This window comes from Oncorhynchus keta, chromosome 21, assembly GCF_023373465.1.
Source record: "Oncorhynchus keta strain PuntledgeMale-10-30-2019 chromosome 21, Oket_V2, whole genome shotgun sequence".
Lineage (NCBI taxonomy): Eukaryota > Metazoa > Chordata > Actinopteri > Salmoniformes > Salmonidae > Oncorhynchus > Oncorhynchus keta.
The window spans coordinates 55,477,444-55,502,803 of NC_068441.1; the positions used below are offsets into that span (position 1 = coordinate 55,477,444).

Sequence of the window (25,360 nt, forward strand, 5' to 3'; positions counted from 1 at the left end):
GCCCTCCTCAAAGCAGCCCTCCTCAAAGCAGCCCTCCTCACAGCAGCCCTCCTCACAGCAGCCCTCCTCAAAGCAGCCCTCCTCACAGCAGCCCTCCTCAAAGCAGCCCTCCTCACAGCAGCCCTCCTCACAGCAGCCCTCCTCACAGCAGCCCTCCTCACAGCAGCCCTCCTCAAAGCAGCCCTCCTCAAAGCAGCCCTCCTCACAGCAGCCCTCCTCACAGCAGCCCTCCTCACAGCAGCCCTCCTCACAGCAGCCCTCCTCACAGCAGCCCTCCTCACAGCAGCCCTCCTCAAGCAGCCCTCCTCACAGCAGCCCTCCTCAAAGCAGCCCTCCTCAAAGCAGCCCTCCTCACAGCAGCCCTCCTCACAGCAGCCCTCCTCACAGCAGCCCTCCTCACAGCAGCCCTCCTCACAGCAGCCCTCCTCACAGCAGCCCTCCTCACAGCAGCCCTCCTCACAGCAGCCCTCCTCACAGCAGCCCTCCTCACAGCAGCCCTCCTCACAGCAGCCCTCCTCAAAGCAGCCCTCCTCACAGCAGCCCTCCTCAAAGCAGCCCTCCTCACAGCAGCCCTCCTCACAGCAGCCCTCCTCACAGCAGCCCTCCTCACAGCAGCCCTCCTCAAAGCAGCCCTCCTCACAGCAGCCCTCCTCAAAGCACAGATACATTTATTTTCCATGTTTTGTTTATTCAGGAGATCATCTTGACAATCTCTCGTGTGAGATTGGGAAGGATAATAAAAGCCTGTTTAGGATCCTGATAACCCAGATTAATATGCAGTATGATATAATTACTAACCCTATTTTACCTAGGTGACTTTGCCGACAGACAATTCAGCTCTATGATCCACAGAGACACAACATGGAGCAGGACCGCTCCACGGGGCTAGAGGGGACCGCTCAACCGGCCCAGAGGGGACCGCTCAACCGGCCCAGAGGGGACCGCTCAACCGCCCCAGAGGGGACCGCTCAACCGGCCCAGAGGGGACCGCTCAACCGGCCCAGAGGGGACCGCTCAACCGGCCCAGAGGGGACCGCTCAACCGGCCCAGAGGGGACCGCTCAACCGGCCCAGAGGGGACCGCTCAACCGGCCCAGAGGGGACCGCTCAACAGCCCCAGAGGAGACCGCTCAACAGCCCCAGAGGAGACCGCTCAATCGGCCCAGAGGGGACCGCTCAACCGCCCCAGAGGAGACCGCTCAACAGCCCCAGAGGAGACCGCTCAACAGCCCCAGAGGAGACCGCTCAATCGGCCCAGAGGGGACCGCTCAACCGGCCCAGAGGGGACCGCTCAACCGGCCCAGAGGGGACAGCTCAACCGCCCCAGAGGAGACCGCTCAACAGCCCCAGAGGAGACCGCTCAACAGCCCCAGAGGAGACCGCTCAACCGGCCCAGAGGGGACCGCTCAACAGCCCCAGAGGGGACCGCTCAACAGCCCCAGAGGAGACCGCTCAACAGCCCCAGAGGAGACCGCTCAATCGGCCCAGAGGGGACCGCTCAACCGGGCCAGAGGGGACCGCTCAACCGGCCCCTGGCCTAGAGGGACTGTTGAGCACAGGATGCCATTTATTTTGGCAATACAATGTCTGTTAGTTCAGGTCAGGTGAGGGGATTACCTGGTCGTAGAGGCAGGCCAATGTCTGTTAGTTCAGGTCAGGTGAGGGGATTACCTGGTCGTAGAGGCAGGCCAATGTCTGTTAGTTCAGGTCAGGGGATTACCTGGTCCTAGAGAGACAGGCCAATGTCTGTTAGTTCAGGTCAGGTGAGGGGATTACCTGGTCGTAGAGGCAGGCCAATGTCTGTTAGTTCAGGTCAGGTGAGGGGATTACCTGGTCGTAGAGGCAGGCCAATGTCTGTTAGTTCAGGTCAGGGGATTACCTGGTCGTAGAGGCAGGCCAATGTCTGTTAGTTCAGGTGAGGGGATTACCTGGTCGTAGAGGCAGGCCAATGTCTGTTAGTTCAGGTGAGGGGATTACCTGGTCGTAGAGGCAGGCCAATGTCTGTTAGTTCAGGTGATTATTATTTAGCTGGCCCTGTAAGTACATTGAGTTAGTTCAGTACAGATAAGGTGATATGCTTACCTGGTATCATCTTGGCCAGGGTGAACAGGGTGGAGTCATTGGCTACGAAGCAGGAAGTGAAGAGTAGCGCAGCGTCCTTCCTGTGGAGGTCTGCTAGTTCCTGTTCCAGTTCCACGTGGAACTTACTGGTCCCAGAGATGTTCCTGGTTCCTCCAGCCCCACTGCCGTGCTTACGCAACGTCTCCCTGGAAACAACAGTCAACAACAACGGTAAAACAAAATCCTCGGGAAACCATGACAACGCAACGTCTCCCTGGAAACAACAGTCAACAACAACGGTAAAACAAAATCCTCGGGAAACCATGACAACGCAACGTCTCCCTGGAAACAACAGTCAACAACAACGGTAAAACAAAATCCTCGGGAAACCATGACAACGCAACGTCTCCCTGGAAACAACAGTCAACAACAACGGTAAAACAAAATCCACGGGAAACCATGACAACGCAACGTCTCCCTGGAAACAACAGTCAACAACAACGGTAAAACAAAATCCTCGGGAAACCATGACAACGCAACGTCTCCCTGGAAACAACAGTCAACAACAACGGTAAAACAAAATCCTCTGGAAACCATGACAACGCAACGTCTCTCCGTCAAGAACACCAGACAAAGAGGAAACAATAGTGAACTGGCCAATTAACCAGGTAGACAGACACCTTCCCTGGGTCGTTAACAGCTCTGTGTGGGCATCTAGGCCAATGGATAGGTAATTGGTTCTATATAATATATATATAAAATATAGCCCATGGTTGTGTTCAGTAGGTAACAAGAACAAATGTTTTTGAAAGAGTTAAAACTGTGGAGGTACTCGTATCTGTGTGTGGGGGGATGCTAATTCTCAGTTTCAATGGGAAATCAAGACAGCCCCTTTATATAGCCATACTGAGTCACACACCCGTCTGTGTCTTCATTTCTGTGTCTGTTTCATTTATCGATCCGTCCAACTACCAAACTCAAAACATCACCACTGTTCACCTCATTTATCGATCCGTCCAACTACCAAACTCATCACCACTGTTCACCTCATTTATCACCACTGTTCACCTCATTTATCGATCCGTCCAACTACCAAACTCAATACATCACCACTGTTCACCTCATTTATCGATCCGTCCAACTACCAAACTCAATACATCACCACTGTTCACCTCATTTATCGATCCGTCCAACTACCAAACTCAAATACATCACCACTGTTCACCTCATTTATCGATCCGTCCAACTACCAAACTCAAAATACATCACCACTGTTCACCTCATTTATCGATCCGTCCAACTACCAAACTCAAAACATCACCACTGTTCACCCCATTTATCGATCCGTCCAACTACCAAACTCAATACATCACATCACCACTGTTCACCACTGTTCACCTCATTTATCGATCCGTCCAACTACCAAACTCAAAACATCACCACTGTACACTTCATTTATCGATCCGTTCAACTACCAAACTCAAAACATCACCACTGTTCACCTCATTTATCGATCCGTCGAACTACCAAACTCAAAACATCACCACTGTACACCTCATTTATCGATCCGTCCAACTACCAAACTCAAAACATCACCACTGTTCACCTCATTTATCGATCCGTCCAACTACCAAACTCAAAACATCACCACTGTACACTTCATTTATCGATCCGTTCAACTACCAAACTCAAAACATCACCACTGTTCACCTCATTTATCGATCCGTCGAACTACCAAACTCAAAACATCACCACTGTACACCTCATTTATCGATCCGTCCAACTACCAAACTCAAAACATCACCACTGTTCACCTCATTTATCGATCCGTCCAACTACCAAACTCAAAACATCACCACTGTTCACCTCATTTATCGATCCGTCCAACTACCAAACTCAAAACATCACCACTGTTCACCTCATTTATCGATCCGTCCAACTACCAAACTCAAAACATCACCACTGTACACCTCATTTATCGATCCGTCCAACTACCAAACTCAAAACATCACCACTGTTCACCTCATTTATCGATCCGTCCAACTACCAAACTCAATACATCACCACTGTTCACCTCATTTATCGATCCGTCCAACTACCAAACTCAAAACATCACCACTGTTCACCTCATTTATCGATCCGTCCAACTACCAAACTCATCGCCAGTTGTCCGGCTACTTACGTGATGGAGTTGACGACCCGCGGGTGTCTGCTCATGCCCAGGTAGTCATTGGAGCACCACACAGACACGTCTCTCCTGTCGCTAAGGGAATCGGTGTAGTCGTCACCCATGGGGAAGTCCGTGGCTCTCCGGTTTACCGTCTTAAAGACACGGTACGTGTGGTCACTCTTCTTATCCTCAATCTTCCTCTCAAAGAACTCATCGTAGCGGAAGTTAGAGACTGCAGGGAGGAGACAAAAAAAAAGGAAGCAAACATGATTAGAGACGGTAAAGATCACATTGAGGTGTCGCCGTTTTAATAAAAGACAAGAGAGAACATGCTTAACGCTATCCTCTTTCAGGACACTTTGAACAGGTGCCGTCTTTCGGTTTTATTCTGTTACATAGTAGTGTGTGTGTGTGTGTGTGTGTGTGTGTGTGTGTGTGTGTGTGTGTGTGTGTGTGTGTGTGTGTGTGTGTGTGATAGGAGAAATGTACACCCTGGGTTTTATTGATAACAGAGCTAGGAGATACTTGGTGTGTGTGTGTGTGTGACTACTGCTCTTTCCATGACAGACTGACCAGGTGAATACAGGTGAAAGATATGATCCCTTAGTGATGTCACTTGTTTAATCCACTTCAAAATCAGTGTAGATGAAGGGAAAGAGACATGTTAAATAAGGATTTTTTTTAAACCTTGAGACCTCATAGCTAAGTTTTTACTCTGACATGCACTGTCAACTGTGGGACCTTATATAGACAGGTGTGTGTTTTCCAAATCATGTCCAATCAATTGAATTTACCACAGGTGGATTCCAATCAAGTTGTAGAAGCATCTCAAGGATGATCAATGGAAACAGGATGCTCCTGAGCTCAATTGAGTCACCTCAAAAGGGTCTACATACCTTATTTGCATAAGGTATGTTTATTTAATACATTTGCACAACAACAACAAAAATGTATCTAGAAAAACGGTTTTGGCTTTGTCATTATGAGGTATTGTGATGTCATTATGGGGTATTGTGATGTCATTATGGGGTATTGTGATGTCATTATGGGGTATTGTGATGTCATTATGGGGTATTGTGATGTCATTATGGGGTATTGTGTTTAGATCGATGAGAAACAATAATTTAATCCATTATAGAATAAGGCTGTAATGTAACAAAATGTGGAAAAAGTCAAGGGGTCTGAATGCACTGTGTGGACAGTAAGATGTGACTAAAGGCTATTGACGATTTGAGAAAGTGGCAAAAAAGGCTTGTGCTCTGATCCTTGCCTCAGGCTGCACAGATGTTCTCATCATCATACAGTATTTTCACCCATCTCTTACAGGCTTTGATTTTTCCATTTATATTGAGGTTGGATGTTAACGAGATTAGTGTCACCTCGTTAGTCACCTCGTTAGTCGGTATGTGTTACTCCTGTGCTGGTTGGTCACCTCGTTAGTCGGTATGTGTTACTCCTGTGCTGGTTGGTCACCTCGTTAGTCAGTATGTGTTACTCATGTGCTGGTTGGTCACCTCGTTAGTCAGTATGTGTTACTCCTGTGCTGGTTGGTCACCTCGTTAGTCAGTATGTGTTACTCCTGTGCTGGTTGGTCACCTCGTTAGTTGGTATGTGTAACTCCTGTGCTGGTTGGTCAAAGTCGATATGTGTTACTCCTGTGCTGGTTGGTCACCTCGTTAGTCAGTATGTGTTACTCCTGTGCTGGTTGGTCACCTCGTTAGTCAGTAAGTTACTCCTGTGCTGGTTGTTCACCTCATTAGTCAGTATGTGTTACTCCTGTGCTGGTTGGTCACCTCGTTAGTCAGTATGCGTTACTCATGTGCTGGTTGGTCACCTCGTTAGTCAGTATGTGTTACTCATGTGCTGGTTGGTCACCTCGTTAGTCAGTATGTGTAACTCCTGTGCTGGTTGGTCACCTCGTTAGTCACTATGTGTTACTCCTGTGCTGGTTGGTCACCTCGTTAGTCAGTATGTGTTACTCATGTGCTGGTTGGTCACCTCGTTAGTCAGTATGTGTAACTCCTGTGCTGGTTGGTCACCTCGTTAGTCACTATGTGTTACTCCTGTGCTGGTTGGTCACCTCGTTAGTCACCTCGTTAGTCAGTATGTGTTACTCCTGTGCTGGTTGGTCACCTCGTTAGTCACTATGTGTTACTCCTGTGCTGGTTGGTCACCTCGTTAGTCAGTATGTGTTACTCATGTGCTGGTTGGTCACCTCGTTAGTCACTATGTGTTACTCCTGTGCTGGTTGGTCACCTCGTTAGTCACCTCGTTAGTCAGTATGTGTTACTCCTGTGCTGGTTGGTCACCTCGTTAGTCACTATGTGTTACTCCTGTGCTGGTTGGTCACCTCGTTAGTCAGTATGTGTTACTCCTGTGCTGGTTGTTCACCTCATTAGTCAGTATGTGTTACTCCTGTGCTGGTTGGTCACCTCGTTAGTCAGTATGCGTTACTCATGTGCTGGTTGGTCACCTCGTTAGTCAGTATGTGTTACTCATGTGCTGGTTGGTCACCTCGTTAGTCAGTATGTGTAACTCCTGTGCTGGTTGGTCACCTCGTTAGTCACTATGTGTTACTCCTGTGCTGGTTGGTCACCTCGTTAGTCAGTATGTGTTACTCATGTGCTGGTTGGTCACCTGTTAGTCAGTATGTGTAACTCCTGTTGGTCACCTCGTTAGTCACTATGTGTTACTCCTGTGCTGGTTGGTCACCTGTTAGTCACCTCGTTAGTCAGTATGTGTTACTCCTGTGCTGGTTGGTCACCTCGTTAGTCACTATGTGTTACTCCTGTGCTGGTTGGTCACCTCGTTAGTCAGTATGTGTTACTCCTGTGCTGGTTGGTCACCTCGTTAGTCGGTATGTGTTACTCCTGTGCTGGTTGGTCACCTCGTTAGTCAGTATGTGTTACTCATGTGCTGGTTGGTCACCTCGTTAGTCAGTATGTGTTACTCCTGTGCTGGTTGGTCACCTCGTTAGTCAGTATGTGTTACTCCTGTGCTGGTTGGTCACCTCGTTAGTCGGTATGTGTAACTCCTGTGCTGGTTGGTCACCTCGTTAGTCAGTATGTGTTACTCATGTGCTGGTTGGTCACCTCGTTAGTCAGTATGTGTAACTCCTGTGCTGGTTGGTCACCTCGTTAGTCAGTATGTGTTACTCCTGTGCTGGTTGGTCACCTCGTTAGTCAGTATGTGTTACTCCTGTGCTGGTTGGTCACCTCGTTAGTCAGTATGTGTTACTCCTGTGCTGGTTGGTCACCTCGTTAGTCAGTATGTGTTACACCTGTACTGGTTGTCACCTCGTTAGTCAGTAAGTGTTACACCTGTACTGGTTGTCACCTCGTTAGTCAGTATGTGTTACACCTGTACTGGTTGTCACCTCGTTAGTCAGTATGTGTTACACCTGTACTGGTTGTCACCTCGTTAGTCAGTATGTGTAACTCCTGTGCTGGTTGGTCACCTCGTTAGTCAGTATGTGTTACTCCTGTGCTGGTTGGTCACCTCGTTAGTCAGTATGTGTAACTCCTGTGCTGGTTGGTCACCTCGTTAGTCAGTATGTGTTACTCCTGTGCTGGTTGGTCACCTCGTTAGTCAGTATGTGTTACTCATGTGCTGGTTGGTCACCTCGTTAGTCAGTATGTGTTACTCCTGTGCTGGTTGGTCACCTCGTTAGTCACTATGTGTTACTCCTGTGCTGGTTGGTCACCTCGTTAGTCAGTATGTGTTACTCATGTGCTGGTTGGTCACCTCGTTAGTCAGTATGTGTTACTCCTGTGCTGGTTGGTCACCTCATTAGTCAGTATGTGTTACTCCTGTGCTGGTTGGTCACCTCGTTAGTCAGTATGTGTTACTCATGTGCTGGTTGGTCACGTCGTTAGTCAGTATGTGTTACTCATGTGCTGGTTGGTCACCTCGTTAGTCACTATGTGTTACTCCTGTGCTGGTTGGTCACCTCGTTAGTCAGTATGTGTTACTCCTGTGCTTGTTGGTCACCTCGTTAGTCACTATGTGTTACTCCTGTGCTGGTTGGTCACCTCGTTAGTCAGTATGCGTTACTGACTAATGAGATGTGAAGGGTTAACTCCTTTTGTTGTCTCTCCCTAGTTGAATTCTAGAAAAACATTCCTTTAACTGATCTTTCCTGTTTTCATTTTGCTCCATTTTTTGGTTTGCTTCCTGTCTAAGTTTGGTGTGGGTTTCTTTTGTTTGCTTCTTAGTGGGTCTCATGATGTGTGTCTTTTAGGTCCCAGTTGTTGCTAGTCAACTTCCAGTGGAATCCCCCATGAGTGTCTTTCAGAACCCCTCCTAAAACCCCACCTGTTTAGTTCTGGTTGTTGTCAGTGACTCTTTGTTAGTTCCCTCTTCTATTTGAGCAACACGTTTTTGGTTTTCTTGCTGGGGAACATATCCGTATTCTTCAATAGAATACCTTTGTGGGTTGTGCTGTGAGTAGAGGCACCTCTGTGTGTTTCCCTGTGTGTTTCTTTGGTTAACTTCCTGTCTAACTTTGGGGTGGGTTTCTCTTTTGTTTGCCTCTTAGTGGGCAGATTTAGTGGGTCTCTGGATGCGTGTCTTTTAGGTCCCAGTTGTTGCTAGTCAACTTTCAGTGGAATCCCCGATGAGTGTCTTTCAGAACCCCTCCTAAAACCCCACCTGTTTAGTTCTGGTTGTTGTCAGTGACTCTTTGTTAGTTCCCTCTTCTATTTGAGCAACTGTTCTCGCTGGGGAACATAATATTTTAACAGATCAATTAATTATCGTCTTAATATGGAAAGTGTTCCCCGTTCCTGCAGCTACCCAGTACTCTGTGTAACCTGGGTTCTCCAACCCTGTTCCTGCAGCTACCCAGTACTCTGTGTACCATGGGTTCTCCAACCCTGTTCCTGCAGCTACCCAGTACTCTGTATATCATGGGTTCTCCTACCCTGTTCCAGTACTCTGTATACCCTGGGTTCTCCAACCCCGTTCCTGCAGCTACCCAGTACTCTGTATATCATGGGTTCTCCTACCCTGTTCCAGTACTCTGTATACCCTGGGTTCTCCAACCCCGTTCCTGCAGCTACCCAGTACTCTGTATATCATGGGTTCTCCTACCCTGTTCCAGTACTCTGTGTACCCTGGGTTCTCCAACCCTGTTCCTGCAGCTACCCAGTACTCTGTGTACCCTGGGTTCTCCAACCCTGTTCCTGCAGCTACCCAGTACTCTGTGTACCCTGGGTTCTCCAACCCTGTTCCAGTACTCTGTGTACCCTGGGTTCTCCTACCCTGTTCCAGTACTCTGTATACCCTGGGTTCTCCAACCCTGTTCCAGTACTCTGTATACCCTGGGTTCTCCAACCCTGTTCCAGTACTCTGTGTACCCTGGGTTCTCCTACCCTGTTCCAGTACTCTGTATACCCTGGGTTCTCCTACCCTGTTCCAGTACTCTGTGTACCCTGGGTTCTCCAACCCTGTTCCTGCAGCTACCCAGTACTCTGTGTACCCTGGGTTCTCCAACCCTGTTCCTGCAGCTACCCAGTACTCTGTATATCATGGGTTCTCCAACTCAATTCCTGCAGCTACCCAGTGCTTAATTTGTGAAACCAATTGAAGTGTTTTGGGAACATGTTTTCCCAACGAAACATATTTTTTTTATTAAAAACTGTTGTCAGACCCTCTTTTTGTGTGCTGGAGGAAGTATTGAAGGACAGAGGAAGAGGAGGAGATGGAAATGTACAGTGGCGTTATATTCTGTGGTTAAATGTAATACGTCGGCCGTAATTATATAAATAGCTGGGTTTCATTTTAGTATAGACATCAAATCATAAAAAATACAAATAAAAATTCTGCTGTGTGTAATATGCGGCCGAAGTATGTATTGTATATAAAAAGGCACAATAGAGCCCCAGAGAGGGGACAATAGAGCCCCAGAGAGGGGACAATAGAGCCCCAGAGAGGGGACAATAGAGCCCCAGAGAGGGGACAATAGAGCCCCAGAGAGGGGACAATAGAGCCCCAGAGAGGGGACAATAGAGCCCCAGAGAGGGGACAATAGAGCCCCAGAGTAGGGACCATAGAGCCCCAGAGTAGGGACCATAGAACCCCAGAGTACCAGGCCATTAGGAACTGATGCTCATGAGTGAGTTGGGTAATACGAACATGTCCAGAGAGCATAGGAGGAGATAACCATGGGTCATCGGTTACAATAGGCGACAGCCCTTATGTGCCACTCAAATATGAGGTGTTCCTAATGTTTTATCAACTGACTGTATACTCTATTCTACCTTGTATGTTTTCACGGCTACACAATGACAACGTTTTTTTTTATTTAAATAGAACTCATTCCTTTCAAATGAGTCTCTACGACAAGGACAATAAAGTTTGGTTTGAATAGTCTGGTCATGTGACTCACAGCTGGGCATGTTCTCCTGCAGTAAATGGGACACCCTGGTTGGACGTTGATTCAGCAGCTTCTTCATCAGATCGGTTCGGGTAAGACCTCCAGACTTTGAGGAGGAACTACTGGCCAGAGCCTGGGCTGGGGTCACATCTGAGGAGACAGAGAGGTATAGGGCTGGGGTCACATCTGAGGAGACAGAGAGGTATAGGGCTGGGGTCACATCTGAGGAGACAGAGAGGTATAGGGCTGGGGTCACATCTGAGGAGACAGAGAGGTATAGGGCTGGGGTCATATCTGAGGAAGACAGAGAGGTATAGGGCTGGGGTCATATCTGAGGAGACAGAGAGGTATAGGGCTGGGGTCACATCTGAGGAGACAGAGAGGTATAGGGCTGGGGTCACATCTGAGGAGACAGAGAGGTATAGGGCTGGGGTCACATCTGGGGAGACAGAGAGGTATAGGGCTGGGGTCACATCTGAGGAGACAGAGAGGTATAGGGCTGGGGTCACATCTGAGGAGACAGAGAGGTATAGGGCTGGGGTCACATCTGAGGAGACAGAGAGGTATAGGGCTGGGGTCACATCTGGGGAGACACTGTACATTTCCATCTCCTCCTCTTCCTCTTTTTTTATTTAAAAAAAAAATATTTTACCTTTATTTAACTAGGCAAGTCAGTTAAGAACAAATTATTATGTTCAATGACGGCCTGGGAACAGTGGGTTAACTGCCTGTTCAGGGGCAGAACGACAGATTTGTACCTTGTCAGCTCGGGGATTCAAACTTGCAACCTTTCGGTTACTAGTCCAACGCTCTAGCCACTAGGCTACCCTGCCGCCCCAACACACAGAGGGTCTGACAAGGTGTCGTTCTGCAAACGTCCAAGGGGAGACCGGTATGAGGCTGAACAGTTAAGACAGGACCGTAGATTTGCATATAATATTAGTGTAATATCTTAATTGCTATGCGCTGAACAGTAATGTCATGGAATCAAGGGGTGTGTTAAGTTCGCTTGGACGTTTGCGGCACGACAAGTTCTCCCCAAAAAACGTTCTTGAACCGACAGATACGTTTGGTCCGTTCGGTGGGTGTGGCTTGAAGCAATGAGTGACGTATTTAAGATGTCACACTAAAAAAAAAAGGGTCAATGGTGGAATTTGAACCCAAAACCAACTCCTTCCCGTTTCAGCTGGTCGTTCAGTACAGCTCCGTTTCCGTTCCACTGAACGTCCTATTAGGGTTAAGTACTGAACACAGACATGTTTTAATAGGCAGCTGGTCCTCCAATGGGGAAGGAGGAAATTAGAAAAAAAAAAGAGAGCTGCACACTCTCGGAGCTCAGATGCAAAAAATAATAATTTACCAACGTTTCGACAGCCAAGCTGTCTTCATCCATTGGCTGTCGAAACGTTGGTAAAATTATTTTTTTTTGCATCTGAGCTCCTAAAGTGTGCGGCTCTCCTTTATTTTCAAGTTTTCTATTCCGCTAGCCAGCACCTCGTCTAAATAGGTGTGAGTTAATTTTTTTCTTCTAGATGAAGGAAATGAGAAAATACATCCTGTGATGGAAATGTTTGTTAATAACCCCCATTTCTGTGTTCACGCAAGTGACAGATTGAACGATCTCTCAGTACGCCCAGAACATTGTTTAGAGAAAAGGATCTCAGTTTCATGGTCTCAGCTTAGAGAGAAGATGCCTAGTGAGGGGTTGGTCTGTCACATGTTATGAACCAGTATTGGTCGTCACATGAACGAAGCAAATGTTAAATTATGCAAATATAACTTGTTTGCAGTATACAAGAGAACTAACGGGACTGCCCCGGTAGAGCTCCTGACAGATATTCACCAGGGTCTGTAGTGACGCCTCAAGCACTGAAATGCAGTGCCTCAGACCGCTGAACCAGGGTCTGTAGTGACGCCTCTGGCACTGAGATGCAGTGTCTTAGACCGCTGAACCAGGGTCTGTAGTGACACCTCTAGCACGGAGATGCAGTGCCTCAGACCGCTGCGCCACTCAGGAGCCCCCATATACTCCATCTGTATCAATAAAGGAGGGGTTCTCCAAATGTTTGGGGCCAGGGACCCCTTTTTTGTGACATCAATTTTATCAGGGACACCACTTAATCCGAACACAACTCGAGTGAGATAAAAATAAATACAAATTAAAAAGCATACATGGACGAACCAAGTCTTGGGCCCTGGGAAGCAAGATTTAAAAAGCCCGCCTCTTGGAATTGGAGAGAATATTTAACAGTTTAAGCTAAATCCCTGCAATTCTACACATTTTGCCATGAGGCAGGGAGAAAACTTTTCAGTTTTAAAGCTTAAATTACAGTGCATTTAAGTTAAAAAAATATATATTAAAAAATATCAGTATTGAGTTAATTTTTTTTTAAATTGGTAGAGTACTGCAGTGGATACTAATATCCCAGTGAGCCTCCCAGGCCCATGTTGCCCAGGGTTAACAACAGAGTACTGTGGATGAATAGTTTGACACTGTACTACACCCTCTAAACCGATTCCACAGATCCCTTGTCCAAAATGTATTTAAAATCTGTTAGTAATGTTAATTCAAAAAATCATGTTTACATCTGTCCGCGGACCCTCTGAAGTACCGACCTCTACAACAAAGGAACAAAGCTCCAGGTAGTTTAACCCCTCGTTTACCTTTCTGAACGGTGCGGACCTCCTGCACGTCCTCCTGCAGCTGGAGGCTGGCCTGGCGCACCACACTGCTGTTCTGGCCCATCTCAGCCGCCAGGAAGGGGCACTTGGAGGCCACCGAGGCCTGGCCAGAGGGGGGCTTGGGAAGGGGGTGGCTCTGAGGCAGCTTGGTGGTGGTGCCTCCATCTGCTACTAAAGCACAGAAGATACTAAGGTTAGAAGACTAAGAGCGACACACAGATACAGACCTTTTAAAAACGTACACAATACTACGAGTGGTTTTTCCTAGTGATGTGAGCAGGTTGGGAAAACACAGCCCAATAGATTTTTTCCAACTGAGGAAACCTTGGGGTCATACTTCATATATTAACGTAACACATCATGATGTTACAGTTTATGACCAGATCCCTTCTCGGGCTGATGTCTGAGCTGAAGTCACGAGATCACCTACCCTTCTCGGCTGATGTCTGAGCTGAAGTCACAAGATCACCTACCCTTCTCGGCTGATGTCTGAGCTGATGTCTGAGCTGAACCGTGTCACAAGATCACCTACCCTTCTCGGCTGATGTCTGAGCTGATGTCACCGTGTCACAAGATCACCTACCCTTCTCGGCTGATGTCTGAGCTGAAGTCACCGTGTCACAAGATCACCTACCCTTCTCGGCTGATGTCTGAGCTGATGTCACCGTGTCACAAGATCACCTACCCTTCTCGGCTGATGTCTGAGCTGAAGTCACGGTGTCATCCGCTTTCTGGAAGCTAGCCGTTGAGGAACAGAGGGAGCGGGTCAGAGGCTTGGAAGCGAGGTCCATCATCACAGGACATTTCTGGGCATAGACCACCAGGGATTTCCGGGCCTGCTGGAAGAAGGCCTGGGGAACACGGGACAGGAACGGGCAACGACGAATTATAGTCTCCATCCTTCTAACGATTGTCCAAAAGCCTGAGGGAAAAAGAGATGAGATCCGGATCTCCTGTAAACCAGACATTTTATGGGTGTGTTTCCTATCATGTGTTTTTGTCATTGATTCAAGTCTTGTCCATTTAAAACAATTTCCCCCAAGTTTTAATCAATAAAGCTATACTTTGCTCTGAGTGAGAAGTTGAACATTGTAAGGTCATAGGGCCTAGCTATGTCAAAACAGTACAGTCTGTGGGATAGGAATATGCCCGTGACATAGTGAAACTAATGAAGGTCATAGGGCCTAGCTATGTCAAAACAGTACACAGTCTGTGGGATAGGAATAAGCCCGTGACATAGTGAAACTAATGAAGGTCATAGGGCCTAGCTATGTCAAAACAGTACAGTCTGTGGGATAGGAATATGCCCGTGACATAGTGAAACTAATGAAGGTCATAGGGCCTAGCTATGTCAAAACAGTACACAGTCTGTGGGATAGGAATAAGCCCGTGACATAGTGAAACTAATGAAACACAATAACATGCTGCTCTTCACATGATAAATACAATGCTTCTCACAACAATGAGAAATTCACAATGATTGATCAGTGATTGATCAGTACATACATTATTCTTCCAGTCATATACACACACACACACACACACACACGTATGTGTATGTATATATATGTATATGTGTATGTATATATATGTATATGTGTATGTATATATGTGTATATATATATATATATATGGAAGAATAAGGTCCTAGACGCTTGCTTTTTGGGGTTTTACAATTTTGCTTCCTACCATGACACTGGAAAGCGTTAACAAGATAAATGCGTCTTACTCCTGGAATGAGGAAGGCTGTCTAGGAAAACTTAGCCTCCATTCAGTAGCCAGGCACATAGCAGGAAAATAAATAAATAATAAAAATCACACAGAGCTGCCAACTCATTGGCTGTGAGACACGCATTTCACCCTCCTCCTCACCGCAGGCACACCTCTCCTATCTCACGCATTGGAAAGTACTGCTTCTAATAGTCCATTGTATAGTCAACCCGTTTACATTTTTTCAACTGAGCTACTCATGATCGGAATCTCTATCCATCGAAAGGTCTTGCCACAGCACTGTGAACCGCGGCACATTGAAGCACATGACTGTTCTAGTTATGTAAAGGATCAAGAGGATTGGATGCGCGTTTTAAGAGAAATCGCCCCTCAAGATTAGAGTTGATCTGATTAAAAACTGTAAAAAGAGCAGCATGTTAGCGCTAGTTTTATGTACAATGTGGTCAACGAAATTAAGTTGCTGTTACTCCCCTCCCTATTTAAGAATGCAGTCTTTTGACAGCATGTACTAAATTTGATTCAATCCACACTTGTGTTAGTCCTCTCGTTTGGTGATTTGGGATTTCGGCCGTGACAACGAAAAGGTGACAGGCCTACAGTATGTTTTAGCAGGGAAGTTTGGTAAGGTGACCCGATTTGGAACTGAAAATAATTCAATTTTGTCAAACACATTGTGAACCCAGAAGTGTACGTTTGATTCTAAGGGGGGGGGACAACAACGATAATAAATATAAAATAGTTTGGGAAGAGTTACGGGGAAGAGTTACGTCCTATATTCTTCAGGATATTTTATTACCCCTTTATTTAGTCTGATCACTGGAGCAATTCTCTACAATGGGCTAAAATACAGGGTGATTAACCGTGCTTGACAGCAAGCACAATACTGCTATTCCCCACACTTACTTTAGTATTCCACGTATTCCCAATTCTGACAAGAGTATTCACATACCTGAGATCGGACATGCATCTTTGAATTTTTTATTTTATTTTAACCTTTATTTAACCAGGCAAATCAGTTAAGAACAAATTCTTATTTTCAATGACGGCCTAGGAACAGTGGCCCCTGCCTGTTCAGGGGCAGAACGACAGATTTGTACCTTGTCAGCTCGGGGGTTTGAACTCACAACCTTCCGGTTACTAGTCCAACGCTCTAACCACTAGGCTACCCTGAATGATGAGGCTATGCATTTATTTATTTACATATTTTTTTGCAGCCATTCATTGAACAGTTTAGAATATGTCTTACAAATAAGCATTGGCATTTGAATTGCTCCAGGAGTCAAATATAACAATTGGACATTTTAGTATTGTTTACATGCTAGGCAGAGAGGGTATGGGGACAACACATACTATATATGTATAGTAAGACCATGTCAAAGCTCTTCGGCTAGTAGACCCAAACCACCTGGATATTGATCTATTATAGCTAGTAGACCCAAACCACCTGGATATTGATCCATTATAGCTAGTAGACCTAAACCACCTGGATATTGATCTATTATAGCTAGTAGACCCAAACCACCTGGATATTGATCTATTATAGCTAGTAGACCCAAACCACCTGGATATTGATCTATTATAGCTAGTAGACCCAAACCACCTGGATATTGATCTATTATAGCTAGTAGACCCAAACCACCTGGATATTGATCTATTATAGCTAGTAGACCCAAACCACCTGGATATTGATCTATTATAGCTAGTAGACCGAAACCACCTGGATATTGATCTATTATAGCTAGTAGACCTAAACCACCTGGATATTGATCTATTATAGCTAGTAGACCTAAACCACCTGGATATTGATCTATTATAGCTAGTAGACCTAAACCACCTGGATATTGATCTATTATAGCTAGTAGACCTAAACCACCTGGATATTGATCCATTATAGCTAGTAGACCGAAACCACCTGGATATTGATCTATTATAGCTAGTAGACCGAAACCACCTGGATATTGATCTATTATAGCTAGTAGACCTAAACCACCTGGATATTGATCTATTATAGCTAGTAGACCTAAACCACCTGGATAGTGATCTATTATAGCTAGTAGACCTAAACCACCTGGATATTGATCCATTATAGCTAGTAGACCAAAACCACCTGGATAATGATCTATTAGAGCTAGTAGAGCTAAACCACCTGGATATTGATCTATTATAGCTAGTAGAGCTAAACCACCTGGATATTGATCTATTATAGCTAGTAGACCTAAACCACCTGGATATTGATCCATTATAGCTAGTAGACCTAAACCACCTGGATATTGATCCATTATAGCTAGTAGACCTAAACCACCTGGATATTGATCCATTATAGCTAGTAGACCTAAACCACCTGGATATTGATCCATTATAGCTAGTAGACCTAAACCACCTGGATATTGATCTATTATAGCTAGTAGACCTAAACCACCTGGATATTGATCCATTATAGCTAGTAGACCTAAACCACCTGGATATTGATCCATTATAGCTAGTAGACCCAAACCACCTGGATATTGATCTATTATAGCTAGTAGACCTAAACCACCTGGATATTGATCCATTATAGCTAGTAGACCCAAACCACCTGGATATTGATCTATTATAGCTAGTAGACCTAAACCACCTGGATATTGATCTATTATAGCTAGTAGACCTAAACCACCTGGATATTGATCTATTATAGCTAGTAGACCTAAACCACCTGGATATTGATCTATTATAGCTAGTAGACCTAAACCACCTGGATATTGATCTATTATAGCTAGTAGAGCTAAACCACCTGGATAATTATCCATTATAGCTAGTAGAGCTAAACCACCTGGATATTGATCTATTATAGCTAGTAGAGCTAAACCACCTGGATATTGATCTATTATAGCTAGTAGAGCTAAACCACCTGGATAATTATCCATTATAGCTAGTAGAGCTAAACCACCTGGATATTGATCCATTATAGCTAGTAGACCGAAACCACCTGGATATTGATCCATTATAGCTAGTAGACCTAAACCACCTGGATATTGATCCATTATAGCTAGTAGACCTAAACCACCTGGATATTGATCCATTATAGCTAGTAGACCTAAACCACCTGGATATTGATCCATTATAGCTAGTAGACCTAAACCACCTGGATATTGATCCATTATAGCTAGTAGACCTAAACCACCTGGATATTGATCCATTATAGCTAGTAGAGCTAAACCACCTGGATATTGATCTATTATAGCTAGTAGAGCTAAACCACCTGGATATTGATCTATTATAGCTAGTAGACCTAAACCACCTGGATATTGATCTATTATAGCTAGTAGACCTAAACCACCTGGATAGTGATCTATTATAGCTAGTAGACCTAAACCACATGGATATTGATCCATTATAGCTAGTAGACCTAAACCACATGGATATTGATCCATTATAGCTAGTAGACCTAAACCACCTGGATATTGATCTATTATAGCTAGTAGACCTAAACCACATGGATATTGATCCATTATAGCTAGTAGACCTAAACCACCTGGATATTGATCCATTATAGCTAGTAGACCCAAACCACCTGGATATTGATCTATTATAGCTAGTAGACCTAAACCACCTGGATATTGATCCATTATAGCTAGTAGACCCAAACCACCTGGATATTGATCTATTATAGCTAGTAGACCTAAACCACCTGGATATTGATCTATTATAGCTAGTAGACCTAAACCACCTGGATATTGATCTATTATAGCTAGTAGACCTAAACCACCTGGATATTGATCTATTATAGCTAGTAGACCTAAACCACCTGGATATTGATCCATTATAGCTAGTAGAGCTAAACCACCTGGATAATTATCCATTATAGCTAGTAGAGCTAAACCACCTGGATATTGATCTATTATAGCTAGTAGACCTAAACCACCTGGATATTGATCTATTATAGCTAGTAGAGCTAAACCACCTGGATAATTATCCATTATAGCTAGTAGAGCTAAACCACCTGGATATTGATCCATTATAGCTAGTAGACCCAAACCACCTGGATATTGATCTATTATAGCTAGTAGACCTAAACCACCTGGATATTGATCCATTATAGCTAGTAGACCCAAACCACCTGGATATTGATCTATTATAGCTAGTAGACCCAAACAACCTGGATATTGATCTATTATAGCTAGTAGACCTAAACCACCTGGATATTGATCCATTATAGCTAGTAGACCTTGACCACCTGGATATTGATCTATTATAGCTAGTAGACCCAAACCACCTGGATATTGATCTATTATAGCTAGTAGACCTAAACCACCTGGATATTGATCCATTATAGCTAGTAGACCTAAACCACCTGGATATTGATCCATTATAGCTAGTAGACCTAAACCACCTGGATATTGATCTATTATAGCTAGTAGACCTAAACCACCTGGATATTGATCCATTATAGCTAGTAGACCTAAACCACCTGGATATTGATCTATTATAGCTAGTAGACCTAAACCACCTGGATATTGATCCATTATAGCTAGTAGACCTAAACCACCTGGATATTGATCTATTATAGCTAGTAGACCTAAACCACCTGGATATTGATCCATTATAGCTAGTAGACCTAAACCACCTGGATATTGATCCATTATAGCTAGTAGACCTAAACCACCTGGATATTGATCCATTATAGCTAGTAGACCTAAACCACCTGGATATTGATCCATTATAGCTAGTAGACCTAAACCACCTGGATATTGATCCATTATAGCTAGTAGACCCAAACCACCTGGATATTGATCCATTATAGCTAGTAGACCTAAACCACCTGGATAATGATCCATTATAGCTAGTAGACCCAAACCACCTGGATATTGATCCATTATAGCTAGTAGAGCTAAACCACCTGGATATTGATCCATTATAGCTAGTAGACCTAAACCTACATTTTTATTTAAGGTTGGTCGATCTTGACAAATTAAATAGTTATAACAAGAAAATGTTTCAAACACCCGTCACCTGGGAAACATAGCTCAGGGGTGACCAACACTCAGGATGCTATTCCATCCACATTTTAAAGAAATAGTTAACCCAAAATGACCAAATTATAACATGTTTGTGTCCTTGACTTGAAAGCAGTCTATGGATAAGCAGACTGCAATCTATGATTAGGTTACACAGGAAATGTTCATTTGATTATTAGCATTTCCTGTGCAGAGCCTTTGCTTATAACTTTCCACTTGAGAACAAGGATCAATCCCTGCTTCCAACCGTTTAAACATTTTCCAGTCTCCCTCTCTCATTTCATTAGTCTCTGAATAAAAGTGTCAAACCAACAAACACATTTTTTTAAATAAAATATTTGCATACTTTACATTTCATAGTCCAAAATAACAAAAAAGTCGTCAAATTTTGAGTGTTCATTTAATGTTTCAAAGCATCCCGAATACACTTAATTGTCCACCCTGGACATAGGCCTAAACCTTGTCAAAATACATAGAATTGCAGGTATATTGTCTTAATTAAAATAGTAAAATCGTCTAGGGCCGTAGGACCCCCAGTCCCCCGTCTAGGGATTGTGCCAGAGAGCAATGAAATTCATATAGCAAATCTCACTCCAAGCTTCCTTCAAATGCTGGCAGTCCTGATACAAGTATTTTACAAACTAGCCTACATTCTCGTGTAATCTGAGGAGACAATTCACGCAAACCGCATATACCGTCAATCGTGCGTCAATAATTAAACAACAGCCACAGTCATAATTTGTTGTGTTTTTTAAATCAATAATATGTATCCACTCCATAAGGAAACTAAGTTTCATAGCTATACCGACGGGTTTTATTAACTACTTACGTTTCAATGTCATCGTTACCCAATGAATAACACTAGCTAAATCTTCATTTTTAGTCAAGCGGCTAGAATATGCCCCGGTTAGACGCACTAACACGCCGGGCTACAGTAGCTGGTTGACCGAGGAACTAAGAACGAAAGGAGCCTATCTCATTTGCTTACCTCGATATGCTTCGGATCACCTTCTCACAACTAAGCTTTAAAAAAAAGCTAGATTGTCTTGGAAAGATCTCAGCGGCTGTTTTATTGTAAATACAACACTCTTAATAGTTCATATAGCTACTGTTCCAAAACTACGTTTCGTTATCCTACACTGAGGACGAACGAAAGGACAAGGATAGACAACCGGGTTTATAAGAACGATTACTAAACGCCAAATCTCGCGAGAGGATGAGTGTGTACGTAACAGCCCTCCAGAAAGTCATTGCCCCAGAAAATGTTCCATTATGTCAAAAGCAACGTGTAACTCATATCCTCAGTGATTTATTTGTATTTTTTTTATTTAACCTTTATTTAACTAGGCAAGTCAGTTGAAATATACAATTAGTCTACGCTGTAGTTAAACATTTACATGTAAAATATTTTTGGGGGAACAGGTAAAAAATGTTTTTTTGAAGTAAACATTTACATGTAAATTCTACATAAAACAATGTATGATGAGGGGCGCATCCACTGGTATTTGAATACTGTATCATTTCACAATATGAAAAGCTAAATGTATGTACTTTCAGTTCTCAAATCTCCCCACAATGTAGTCTACCAGTATGCACTGTAAATGTCACACGCAACAAGTTAGTTTTACACCCATAACATTAGTCTGCATTTAGAGTGTGTGGTATAGTATGTGTTCGAGTCACATGCGTCAAATACAACTCGACCGTGAAATGCGTTGCTATACGAGCCCTTCACCACGATGCAGCGTTAAAAACATTTTTGTGTAATTGTTGACTTTTTAAAAATGTATTTTACCTTTAATTATCGAGGCAAGTCGGTTAAGAACAAATTCTTATTTTCAATTACGGCCTAGGAACAGTGGGGTAACTGCCTGTTCAGGAGCAGAACGACAGATTTGTACCTTGTCAGATCGGGGGTTTGAACTTTCAACCTTCCGTTAACTAGTCCAACGCTCTAACCACTAGGCTACCTGCCACCTCTACACTCTTAACCACTAGGATACCCTGCCGCCCCGACTTGAGAAAAAATATTTAAAGAGAATGGTCATATGTTGTATTTGTAGTACAATAATATTCGATTCCCTTCACTACACAGTTTGTGCTGAACCAAAGGATGGGTTGTGATTTGTTGTGATAGTGCTCCCTCTAGTGTTACTTCTGCAATAAAAGCAACACAGCAACGCTGAATGAAGTGTCCTTATTTGCGCTTGACCAAAAAAACACATTTAGGAGAATGATATTCTGGATCATCTTCCGGTATCACTCAACACACTTTTTTTTTGCACATATTCTCTGTGAATGGTAGTTCGCAGAGAACATGTGTTGAGGTTTCAGCATGTTTAAGTGCCCATGAAACAAGTACCGACCTGAGAGAGAGCTTCACCCAATAGGAATGACGATTCTTTAATAATAAGAAAAACTCATACACTGAGGTTACAGGACTATTCAAGACACAGACGTAGGTGCGTACGTACGTACGTCACACGCGATATCGTAGGCTGCGTTAAAACAACTGGGAACTCGGTCATGGCTCGAAGGGATCACGTTTTTGTCAAATACACGTCAGATTAGATTTTTCGTAGCAGGTTGGGATAATTTACGCAAACAGGTTAGGAGAATTAACGTAGTAGGTTAGGGTAATTAGGTTAGACCTCGCCTTTTTCCCCCCCTGAGTTCCCAGTTGTCTTGGAAACACCGCTGCCATAGAAATCCGACTTTTACAAAATTACACTGATTGGCCAGATGGTGGCGCAATAATAAGCGATTGAAAATGCTATCTTTGAAAGGACACTTCACTCAGCCATTTTGACCTAAAGTCATGAAATTCGGTACATTTACTACCATTCAAAAGTTTGGGGTCATTTAGAAATGTCATTGTTTTTGAAAGAAAAGCACAAAAAAATGTCCATTAAAATAACATACAATTTACCAGAAATACAGTGTAGACATTGTTAGTGTTGTAAATGACTATTGTAGCTGGAAACGGCAGATTTTTCATGGAATATCTACATAGGCTGGATTGTCGAAATTGGGTTATTTTCAACCAAGCCTTTTTAGAGAGATAATAATTAATTTTGTAAAAAATTATATGAATTGCCATATTAGGCATAACTCAATTTCTACCTTTTTAAGATGCCAAAATATTACTTGTTTTCAATAATTGTTTTCAGTATGCTAATTTAGTTTTGTTTTCTGATTGTTTCAACAAGCTTTGGACGAAGGACTTCCACAGGGCCACCTGCCTTCTCCATAGTTCACTCAAAAAGGCAATAGTTCTGAACTGGGTTTTATTTCGTTTTTGTTGTTTTAATTATTACAATTTTGTTAATTATCTTTTAAACTTTCATTGGTTAATCTATTACTAAGTTACCATTTGGCTCATGTAATTAATTCTGTAAACATCATAAGGCCATTATCCCCATACTGTTTACATTTCTCTCATGTAAATGTTGTAGCTACATAAAAAAGATTAAACCATTAATTACAATTTTTGCTATTTTCTTCATTACCATGCTGATGATTTCAAGTTGCATTGGATTTATTTGTATCTGTTAAAGACATTGATTGTTTAGTATATTTATTACATTTAGTACTTTTCGTTTTTTTTCTGCTCTGTGATGTAAGTTAATTTAAAGTTATGTGATTTGGTTTATGTAGATACATTACAATTTTAATGTTGAGTTTGCAGCAAACAGAATGTTCACCACAAGTTTCCCAGAATTGTTTGATGAACAGCTTCTATCCCCAAGCCATAAGACTGCTGAACAGCTTCTATCCCCCAAGCCATAAGACTGCTGAACAGCTTCTATCCCCAAGCCATAAGACTGCTGAACAGCTTCTACCCCCAAGCCATAAGACTGCTGAACAGCTTCTACCCCCAAGCCATTAGACTGCTGAACAGCTTCTACCCCCAAGCCATAAGACTGCTGAACAGCTTCTACCCCCAAGCCATAAGACTGCTGAACAGCTTCTACCCCCAAGCCATAAGACTGCTGAACAGCTTCTACCCCCAAGCCATTAGACTGCTGAACAGCTTCTACCCCCAAGCCATAAGACTGCTGAACAGCTTCTACCCCCAAGCCATTAGACTGCTGAACAGCTTCTACCCCCAAGCCATAAGACTGCTGAACAGCTTCTACCCCCAAGCCATTAGACTGCTGAACAGCTTCTATCCCCAAGCCATAAGACTGCTGAACAGCGAATCAAATGGCCACCTGGACTATTTACATTGACCCCCCCATTACTTTAGTTTATCTAGTAAATATTGGATCAACTCTATTTCTTGAACTGCATTGTGGGTTGAGGGCTTGTAAGTAAGCATTTCCACGGTAAGGTGAAATTTGATTTGAATATGAGCTTGCCGTAAATTTGCAGAAAATGGGCCAAAGGTTTGCCACAACTGTTTGCCAGAAGTCCGTTGTATCAGTAAAGGTTATTTGTTTAAAACTAACAGTGAAATACGATTCAGACTCATCCTCTCGCAGTACTGTAGCAGAGCGCTTTCGACACCCCACTCCTTTCGACACCCCACTCCTTTCTACACCCCCACTCCTTTCGACAGGCCCATTCCTTTCGACACCCCACTCCTTTCCACAGGCCCATTTCTTTCGACACCCCACTCCTTTCCACAGGCCCATTACTTTCGACACCCCACTCCTTTCCACAGGCCCATTCCTTTCACACCCCACTCCTTTCCACAGGCCCATTCCTTTCGACACCCCACTCCTTTCCACAGGCCCATTTCTTTCGACACCCCACTCCTTTCCACAGGCCCATTCCTTTCGACACCCCCACTCCTTTCCACAGGCCCATTCCTTTCGACACCCCACTCCTTTCCACAGGCCCATTCCTTTCGACACCCCACTCCTTTCCACAGGCCCATTCCTTTCGACACCCCACTCCTTTCCACAGGCCCATTCCTTTCGACACCCCACTCCTTTCCACAGGCCCATTCCTTTCGACACCCCCACTCCTTTCCACAGGCCCATTCCTTTCAACACCCCACTCCTTTCCACAGGCCCATTCCTTTCGACACCCCCACTCCTTTCCACACCCCCACTCCTTTCCACAGGCCCATTCCTTTCGACACCCCCACTCCTTTCCACAGGCCCATTCCTTTCAACACCCCCACTCCTTTCCACAGGCCCATTCCTTTCGACACCCCCACTCCTTTCCACACCCCACTCCTTTCCACACCCCCACTCCTTTCCACACCCCCACTCCTTTCCACAGGCCCATTCCTTTCGACACCCCCACTCCTTTCCACAGGCCCATTCCTTTCGACACCCCACTCCTTTCCACAGGCCCATTCCTTTCGACACCCCCACTCCTTTCCACAGGCCCATTC

At 44.3% G+C, this 25,360-nt stretch overlaps 1 protein-coding gene and 1 long non-coding RNA gene across 16 annotated transcripts in view; one reads left to right on the top strand and one right to left on the bottom strand.

Annotated features, from left to right (window-relative positions):
• Positions 1-21,173, bottom strand: part of LOC118382318 (5-aminolevulinate synthase, non-specific, mitochondrial-like) — a 39,652-nt gene extending 18,479 nt beyond the window's left edge. Inside the window, exons 1-6 of one of the 15 annotated variants that reach the window (XM_052474248.1) lie at positions 21,002-21,173; positions 13,974-14,210; positions 13,271-13,456; positions 10,619-10,792; positions 4,243-4,462; positions 2,082-2,266 (exon numbers count right to left, since the gene is read on the bottom strand). In XM_052474248.1, the coding sequence (XP_052330208.1) occupies positions 2,082-2,266; positions 4,243-4,462; positions 10,619-10,792; positions 13,271-13,456; positions 13,974-14,187 (979 nt within the window). In that variant the 5' untranslated portion in view covers positions 14,188-14,210; positions 21,002-21,173. The other 14 variants (XM_052474246.1, XM_052474247.1, XM_052474250.1 and 11 more) reach the window with 14 other exon arrangements.
• On the top strand, positions 10,761-11,881 carry LOC127910460 (uncharacterized). Its single transcript, XR_008074964.1, has 3 exons — positions 10,761-10,880; positions 10,954-11,061; positions 11,134-11,881. It is a non-coding gene; the product is annotated as an uncharacterized LOC127910460 (long non-coding RNA).
• Positions 21,174-25,360: the final 4,187 nt, after the last annotated feature.